We start from the raw sequence: 9,393 nt of genomic DNA, 5'->3' as shown, positions 1-9,393 counted from the left end.
CAAAGGCAAACACTAACAAAACTGTCTCCGCTATGGACTTCTACGCTTACAGATTAATGATACGAGATGCATCGCAAAACCACATTTTACATTGTCGACAACTATTTCATCAGTTTATTGTTGACATGTATGCTAAAATTGAAAGTGAGCGTCTTCTATACATACGCTTACATCAAAAACAACTTCGCGTTGATCAATACATACATCTCAGGGATGCTGTTGGCAACGATGGTAACGTTGACAAACATAGGTAAAATGTTCATTCTACCAGCAACATTCACGGGAAGTCTCGGACACATGCACGAATATGCTCAAGACGCCTATGCATATGTTCGAGCATATGGACGACCAGACTTTTTTATTACATTTACATGTAATCCAGCTTGGCCAGAAATAAAACAACAACTTGGGGATGGACAGTCACACAGCAATCGACACGACTTAATCGCAAGAGTATTTCGCCAAAAACTCATCACATTAATTCACATCATCACTAAGACTTATATATTTGGACAAACACGATGCTGGATGTACTCAATAGAATGGCAGAAAAGAGGTCTTCCACATGCTCATATTCTTATATGGCTCAAAGAAAAACTACATTCCATTGACATCGATAACGTTATCTCTGCTGAGTTGCCTAATCCAGAAGAAGACCCTATACTATTTGCAATAGTCACTAAAAATATGATTCATGGACCATGTGGAAACATTAATATTCATGCACCATGTATGAAAGACGGTAAATGCACCAAAAAATTCCCAAAACCATTCATTGCAGACACACAAAGTGGAGATGATGGATATCCTCAATATCGAAGACGCGCTCCCACAGACGGTGGATACACAGCAACAATTACTATTCGCAACAACAAACACATCCAAGTCGACAACAAATGGGTTGTTCCATATTGTCCACTTCTAACTAAAATTTATAACGCATACATTAATGTCGAATACTGTAATTCTGTTAAATCAATTAAATACATTTGCAAGTATGTCAACAAAGGAAGCGACATGGCCATTTTTGGAATCACTAATGAACACATGCGTGACGAAGTCACACTCTACCAGCTAGGAAGATATATAAGTAGTAATGAAGCCGTTTGGAGGATTTTCGCTTTTCCCATTCACGAACGACACCCAACCGTTGTTCACCTCACTGTTCATTTAGAAAATGGACAGAGAGTATACTTCACACCTGGCAACGCAGAGGCAGTTGCTGCTCAACCACCAAACACAACTTTAACTGCCTTCTTTCAATTATGTCAACAGGACTCTTTTGCACGCACATTGCTTTATCCAGAAACTCCACGATATTACACTTGGAATGCATCCACAAAACAGTTCAAGAAAAGAAAGCAGGGCATACCTGTTCCAGGAACTGATGCCCTTGCAAGTGAAGCCTTAGGCCGTGTCTACACAGTTCACCCAAACAACGCTGAATGCTTCTTTCTCAGAATTCTACTTCATACCGTTCCAGGCCCAACTTCATTTGACGCTATAAAAACTGTCAACGGTCAAGTGTGTGAGACTTATCGAGAAGCTTGCCAAAAGCTTGGATTACTAGAGGATGATCAACACTGGAATACTACATTAGCCGAAGCTGCATTACAGTCATTGCCAGCCAAAATTCGAAATCTTTTTGCCATTATCCTTACCACCTGCAACCCATCAAACCCCAACACTCTATGGGCCACATATCGAGAAACCATGAGTGAAGATATACTCCACAAAGCACAGAGAGACAATCCATCACTCAATGTTCAGTTTTCACCAGAGATTTTCAATGAGGTACTCATATTGTTAGAAGATACATGTCTCTCCATCAATAACAAAACACTACTTCAATTAGGTCTAGAAGCTCCCCAACGTCATCATCACGATGTACTCAATACAGACCTTATGCAAGAGAAACAATAAGATATTTCCGTACTACAACAATATGTTGCTACAAGAAAACCAATGTTAATTCCACAACAACTTAACACCTATGACAACATCATGCAGCACATAAACAACGAACAAGGTGCAATCCTGTTTCTTGATGCTCCAGGTGGAACAGGCAAAACATTTCTCATAAATTTACTCCTTGCAGAAATAAGAATGCACAATCATGTTGCACTTGCACTTGCATCATCTGGCATTGCAGCCACTCTTATGGATGGAGGAAGAACTGTGCACTCAGCTCTTAAATTACCGCTAAACATTGCTCATGAAGAAAACCCAACATGTAATATTACCAAAACATCTGGACAAGCACGTGTTCTTCAAATTTGCAAACTTATTGTTTGGGATGAATGTACCATGGCGCATAAAAAATCACTTGAAGCCCTTAATAGAACCTTGCAAGACTTGCGCAACAATAAACAAATAATGGGTGGTGCTGTCATTCTTTTAGCTGGTGATTTCAGACAAACACTTCCAGTCATACCACGATCCACACCAGCAGACGAACTTCATGCATGCCTCAAATCCTCTATTTTATGGCGACATGTCAAACATTTCCCATTAACAACCAATATGCGAGTCCAACTTCACGGCCACTCAAATGAACAACTTTTTGCACACACCCTTCTTCAAATAGGTGAAGGTACTTTACCTACTGACTTCACATCAGGTGAAATTGCTTTTCCCACACATTTTTGTCACATGATGACATCAATTGAAGATCTCATACACCACGTCTATCCAAATCTCTTACACAATTACACAAACCACCAGTGGCTCTGTGAAAGAGCCATCCTTGCTGCCAAAAATACTTATGTCAATGACCTAAATCATCAAATTCAAGACATTATTCCAAACACAATTACTCAATACAACTCAATCGATACAGTTGTGGATTGCGATGAAGCCGTTAACTATCCAACTGAATTCCTACACTCCCTCGAACCATCAGGGATGCCACCACATCACCTTCGCCTCAAAGTTGGAGCACCCATCATGCTACTTCGCAACCTACACACACCTAACCTTTGTAATGGAACCAGACTGTGCATAAAAACATTGATGCCCAACCTAATTGAAGCTACTATCTTAACTGGCAACGCCAAAGGCCAAGATGTCTTCATCCCCCGCATTCCACTAATTCCAACAGACATGCCTTTTACTTTCAAACGCCTACAGTTCCCCATCAAACTAGCTTTTGCTATCACCATTAACAAAGCACAAGGACAGTCCATAAAGTGCACTGGTATCAACTTACAATCACCATGTTTCTCCCACGGACAGTTATATGTTGCGTGCTCTAGAGTTGGATCCCCCCAACAATTGTACATCTTTGCTCCAACTGGAACTACCAAAAATGTGGTTTACAAACAAGCATTACAATGAACATAGACTTTGCTACATTTACATCAACTCTAAATATTGCCATAACAACTTACAAAAAACTCAGGATGTGAAGGGTGAATAAGTATGTGTAAATGCTGTATGTGAAAGTTGTAATTTTTTGCGAATGTTATGTAATATTAGTTACAATTGTGTTTGTACAGCAACAGTAGTAGAAAGCACATGTATATGAGGTCAAATGGGCGAAGTGTATGTTAGTTGTTACGGTAGTTATTTGTGAAAATGTGATTGTTGGAAAGGCTTGTTGAAAGATGTTAATGTGCATTGTTGAGAGTAGTGTATTTAATGTAATGTTGAAGTGTGTGTTGTAAAATAATTTTGTAATAAAAGATGACAGCAGTGCATTGGGTGTGTTTGTGTTTTTTGTAAGTTGTTATGGCAATATTTAGAGTTGATGTAAATGTAGCAAAGTCTATGTTCATTGTAATGCTTGTTTGTAAACCACATTTTTGGTAGTTCCAGTTGGAGCAAAGATGTACAATTGTTGGGGGGATCCAACTCTAGAGCACGCAACATATAACTGTCCGTGGGAGAAACATGGTGATTGTAAGTTGATACCAGTGCACTTTATGGACTGTCCTTGTGCTTTGTTAATGGTGATAGCAAAAGCTAGTTTGATGGGGAACTGTAGGCGTTTGAAAGTAAAAGGCATGTCTGTTGGAATTAGTGGAATGCGGGGGATGAAGACATCTTGGCCTTTGGCGTTGCCAGTTAAGATAGTAGCTTCAATTAGGTTGGGCATCAATGTTTTTATGCACAGTCTGGTTCCATTACAAAGGTTAGGTGTGTGTAGGTTGCGAAGTAGCATGATGGGTGCTCCAACTTTGAGGCGAAGGTGATGTGGTGGCATCCCTGATGGTTCGAGGGAGTGTAGGAATTCAGTTGGATAGTTAACGGCTTCATCGCAATCCACAACTGTATCGATTGAGTTGTATTGAGTAATTGTGTTTGGAATAATGTCTTGAATTTGATGATTTAGGTCATTGACATAAGTATTTTTGGCAGCAAGGATGGCTCTTTCACAGAGCCACTGGTGGTTTGTGTAATTGTGTAAGAGATTTGGATAGACGTGGTGTATGAGATCTTCAATTGATGTCATCATGTGACAAAAATGTGTGGGAAAAGCAATTTCACCTGATGTGAAGTCAGTAGGTAAAGTACCTTCACCTATTTGAAGAAGGGTGTGTGCAAAAAGTTGTTCATTTGAGTGGCCGTGAAGTTGGACTCGCATATTGGTTGTTAATGGGAAATGTTTGACATGTCGCCATAAAATAGAGGATTTGAGGCATGCATGAAGTTCGTCTGCTGGTGTGGATCGTGGTATGACTGGAAGTGTTTGTCTGAAATCACCAGCTAAAAGAATGACAGCACCACCCATTATTTGTTTATTGTTGCGCAAGTCTTGCAAGGTTCTATTAAGGGCTTCAAGTGATTTTTTATGCGCCATGGTACATTCATCCCAAACAATAAGTTTGCAAATTTGAAGAACACGTGCTTGTCCAGATGTTTTGGTAATATTACATGTTGGGTTTTCTTCATGAGCAATGTTTAGCGGTAATTTAAGAGCTGAGTGCACAGTTCTTCCTCCATCCATAAGAGTGGCTGCAATGCCAGATGATGCAAGTGCAAGTGCAACATGATTGTGCATTCTTATTTCTGCAAGGAGTAAATTTATGAGAAATGTTTTGCCTGTTCCACCTGGAGCATCAAGAAACAGGATTGCACCTTGTTCGTTGTTTATGTGCTGCATGATGTTGTCATAGGTGTTAAGTTGTTGTGGAATTAACATTGGTTTTCTTGTAGCAACATATTGTTTATAGTACGGAAATATCTTATTGTTTCTCTCGCATAAGGTCTGTATTGAGTACATCGTGATGATGACGTTGGGGAGCTTCTAGACCTAATTGAAGTAGTGTTTTGTTATTGATGGAGAGACATGTATCTTCTAACAATATGAGTACCTCGTTGAAAATCTCTGGTGAAAACTGAACATTGAGTGATGGATTGTCTCTCTGTGCTTTGTGGAGTATATCTTCACTCATGGTTTCTCGATATGTGGCCCATAGAGTGTTGGGGTTTGATGGGTTGCAGGTGGTAAGGATAATGGCAAAAAGATTTCGAATTTTGGCTGGCAATGACTGTAATGCAGCTTCGGCTAATGTAGTATTCCAGTGTTGATCATCCTCTAGTAATCCAAGCTTTTGGCAAGCTTCTCGATAAGTCTCACACACTTGACCGTTGACAGTTTTTATAGCGTCAAATGAAGTTGGGCCTGGAACGGTATGAAGTAGAATTCTGAGAAAGAAGCATTCAGCGTTGTTTGGGTGAACTGTGTAGACACGGCCTAAGGCTTCACTTGCAAGGGCATCAGTTCCTGGAACAGGTATGCCCTGCTTTCTTTTCTTGAACTGTTTTGTGGATGCATTCCAAGTGTAATATCGTGGAGTTTCTGGATAAAGCAATGTGCGTGCAAAAGAGTCCTGTTGACATAATTGAAAGAAGGCAGTTAAAGTTGTGTTTGGTGGTTGAGCAGCAACTGCCTCTGCGTTGCCAGGTGTGAAGTATACTCTCTGTCCATTTTCTAAATGAACAGTGAGGTGAACAACGGTTGGGTGTCGTTCGTGAATGGGAAAAGCGAAAATCCTCCAAACGGCTTCATTACTACTTATATATCTTCCTAGCTGGTAGAGTGTGACTTCGTCACGCATGTGTTCATTAGTGATTCCAAAAATGGCCATGTCGCTTCCTTTGTTGACATACTTGCAAATGTATTTAATTGATTTAACAGAATTACAGTATTCGACATTAATGTATGCGTTATAAATTTTAGTTAGACGTGGACAATATGGAACAACCCATTTGTTGTCGACTTGGATGTGTTTGTTGTTGCGAATAGTAATTGTTGCTGTGTATCCACCGTCTGTGGGAGCGCGTCTTCGATATTGAGGATATCCATCATCTCCACTTTGTGTGTCTGCAATGAATGGTTTTGGGAATTTTTTGGTGCATTTACCGTCTTTCATACATGGTGCATGAATATTAATGTTTCCACATGGTCCATGAATCATATTTTTAGTGACTATTGCAAATAGTATAGGGTCTTCTTCTGGATTAGGCAACTCAGCAGAGATAACGTTATCGATGTCAATGGAATGTAGTTTTTCTTTGAGCCATATAAGAATATGAGCATGTGGAAGACCTCTTTTCTGCCATTCTATTGAGTACATCCAGCATCGTGTTTGTCCAAATATATAAGTCTTAGTGATGATGTGAATTAATGTGATGAGTTTTTGGCGAAATACTCTTGCGATTAAGTCGTGTCGATTGCTGTGTGACTGTCCATCCCCAAGTTGTTGTTTTATTTCTGGCCAAGCTGGATTACATGTAAATGTAATAAAAAAGTCTGGTCGTCCATATGCTCGAACATATGCCATAGCGTCTTGAGCATATTCGTGCATGTGTCTAGGACTTCCCGTGAATGTTGCTGGTAGAATGAACATTTTACCTATGTTGTCAACGTTACCATCGTTGCCAACAGCATCCCTGAGATGTATGTATTGATCAACGCGAAGTTGTTTTTGATGTAAGCGTATGTATAGAAGACGCTCACTTTCAATTTTAGCATACATGTCAACAATAAACTGATGAAATAGTTGTCGACAATGTAAAATGTGGTTTTGCGATGCATCTCGTATCATTAATCTGTAAGCGTAGAAGTCCATAGCGGAGACAGTTTTGTTAGTGTTTGCCTTTGAAGTTGGGTCTACTTGCATGATGTTGAAGTGATAGCCATCGTCACCATTCCAAAGTATGAGAGGGTATTGAAGTGCATCATATGAGCGATGTGTTTCACAAATGCGTGTGAGTGACTGACCGCGGCGCTGAAGAATAATGTCCCGTGTATTAAATTGTTCCCCCGCTATAACAATAGCGACTTCGTTGATTTGAGGAGCATTAAAGCGACGTTCATGTTGACCCACTGGTGTTTTGTCGGCTCTGATAATGACTTGATAGTCATCAGTTGGCATGCGTTCAAGTGATGTTTTGAATGTGTTAATGAGATGGTTGTGTTCATGTAACATCCTTTGTAAGGAGATGACAATGTCACGTCTTGTATTGGGTATCCAATGGCATCGTTGATCAGCTTGTTGTTCTTCATCACCCATGAAGTAAATTTGCAAGAATTGTGGATGTTGGTCTGGTAATGGGAGAAGAGAGCCGGCCCTGTGGTAAACTTGACCTTGTACTTTGAAAGTACTTTTAAATCCAATTTGTTCGACTATGGATGTAGCACCAAAGGATGTCATTTGGAAACAGGAGTTGTATTTGCGTATGTTTTGTAGGAAATGTTTAGATTCAGAAGTTGTCCCTGACATGTATGAAAGAAGTGGATTTGGGGTTGAGTGTAGAGGTGGTAGCATAACTTTGCCATTGTTGCAGCACATTCCAGCTGATTCATGGTGGAATTTTTTTGCTTGACAGTAGTGACATATAGTGTCCATCTGTCCAATGTTGACCTTTGGATGTTGCTGGTATAGTATGTGTGGATTATATATGAAAGCGGCACGTAGCAAAGTGTAATTTGTTGAATGCGTACATGTAGTATGTGTGTGTTGTACTGGTTGTTGTAGTGTGTGTGTTGGTGTGTTTTGTTGTTGTTTTGATGTGCGCCGTATTGTTCTGTCTTTAGCAATGCGTGTTTCATGTTGTTGTGTAGTCTCCGTGGCTCTTATTGTTGTAGCTCGTAGTCGCATTTTATCCAGACGTATTTCATGTTGTTCTGGAGTCTCTGCGGCTCGTGATGTTGTAGCACGTTGTTGGTCTTTTGCAAGGCGTGCCTCATGCTGTTCTGTAGTCTCTGAGGGTCTGGATGTTGTAGTACGTTGTTGGTGTTCTGTAGTGTGATCGTCTGTTGATGTAGTGGGTGTGTGTCTGTATTTTTGTTGTTGTTGTTGTCGTTGTGTTGCTCTTCTGATTCTGGCTCTGTCTCTTTGTTGTGCAAGGCGTGTTTGGCGCTGTAGTGTTTCATTAGAAGGTGATGTGTGTGTGTGTGTTGTAAATTTGTTGTGTTAGGATGCTGTGTGTGTATTTGTCCCTTTGATGTACCTGGTGTGTGTGTATTATATGGAATTAGTGTGTGATGTTGGTGTGTGTAATGTGTTGGTGTTGATGTTGTGGTTGTGAGGATTTGTTCTTGACGTATTGTGTATTCCGTTGTGAGTTGTTTGTTTGCATTGTGTGCGTGGATTTCAATGTGTGTGAAATGGGTGTGTGCATTGTGTGTTGCAGTACATATCTTTGGTGTGTGTGTGTGCGTGTCACCTTCATTGCCAGGGTGTGTATGTTTTGTTTTGCGAAGGTGTTTTTTGGGTGCCATGTTTTGTGTTGTGAAGATGTGTGGTTTGTGTTGATGTTGTGATGTGCGTTATTTTAGGTGTTGTAGAGGTGTTGTGTGTGTGTGTAAGTTGTGATGTGTTGTTAAAAGTTGTTGATGTGTGTGTGTTGAGGTAGGTGTGGTGTGTGATGTTAGTGAAGTGTTTGTGTGCGATTGTGTTTTGAATACTTCCTGATGTTGTTGTGTGAAGGGTCAGTTGGATCCAATAGTTGTATTGTGTGTTTGGGCACAGCGTTCAGGTGTCGAGGTGTTGAAGGCATCCGGTGGTGGTCTGTGAAATGTTGGTAAATGGATTAAGTGTGACAGTATTGAGGGGTTTATGTTTGTGGTTGTTGTGTGGTGTGTGTTTGTTTAGGTGTTGAAATGTGTGTGTTTGTGTTTTGTGTGAATGTTGGTTGTGTGTGTGGCAGAATAGTGTGTGTATGTAATATTTAATTTGTGTGGATGAGTGTGTGTGTGATGTGATAGTGAGTGTGTGGTGTGTGAGTGTTGTGTGGATGAGTGATAGTTGTGAGTGTGTGTGAGTGTAGGGTGTGAGAGTGTAGTGTGTGTGTGTTTTTTTTTAATGTGTTAGTGTTTGTGTGTTGGCTGTGTGTGTTTTTTTTGTTGGTAGTTTGTGGGTATGAGATGAGTGTGTGTGTTTG

General features: G+C 40.3%; 2 protein-coding genes across 2 annotated transcripts; one reads left to right on the top strand and one right to left on the bottom strand.

Annotated features, from left to right (window-relative positions):
• The first annotated feature begins 228 nt into the window (after positions 1-228).
• LOC142486754 (uncharacterized) lies at positions 229-3,506 on the top strand. The gene is made up of 2 exons (XM_075585210.1): positions 229-1,794; positions 3,498-3,506. Exons 1-2 carry the CDS (start codon positions 229-231, stop codon positions 3,504-3,506), a joined length of 1,575 nt encoding a protein of 524 aa, XP_075441325.1.
• A 266-nt stretch (positions 3,507-3,772) lies between these two features.
• Positions 3,773-7,856, bottom strand: LOC142486753 (uncharacterized). The gene is made up of 2 exons (XM_075585209.1): positions 5,316-7,856; positions 3,773-4,786 (listed from the first exon to the last, which is right to left on the bottom strand). Exons 1-2 carry the CDS (start codon positions 7,854-7,856, stop codon positions 3,773-3,775), a joined length of 3,555 nt encoding a protein of 1,184 aa, XP_075441324.1.
• Positions 7,857-9,393: the final 1,537 nt, after the last annotated feature.

Source organism: Ascaphus truei, unplaced genomic scaffold (genome assembly GCF_040206685.1).
Source record: "Ascaphus truei isolate aAscTru1 unplaced genomic scaffold, aAscTru1.hap1 HAP1_SCAFFOLD_973, whole genome shotgun sequence".
NCBI lineage: Eukaryota > Metazoa > Chordata > Amphibia > Anura > Ascaphidae > Ascaphus > Ascaphus truei.
Note: the sequence above shows the minus strand (reverse complement) of the source record. Positions and strands in the feature narration are given on the sequence as shown.

Coding starts and splice junctions, on each gene's coding strand:
- LOC142486753 (XM_075585209.1), bottom strand. CDS start 7,856: ATGGACACTATATGTCACTACTGTCAAGCAAAAAAATTCCACCATGAA. Junction 4,787..5,315: donor CACCAGAGATTTTCAACGAG/GTACTCATATTG, acceptor GCGCATAAAAAA/TCACTTGAAGCCCTTAATAG.
- LOC142486754 (XM_075585210.1), top strand. CDS start 229: ATGGTAACGTTGACAAACATAGGTAAAATGTTCATTCTACCAGCAACA.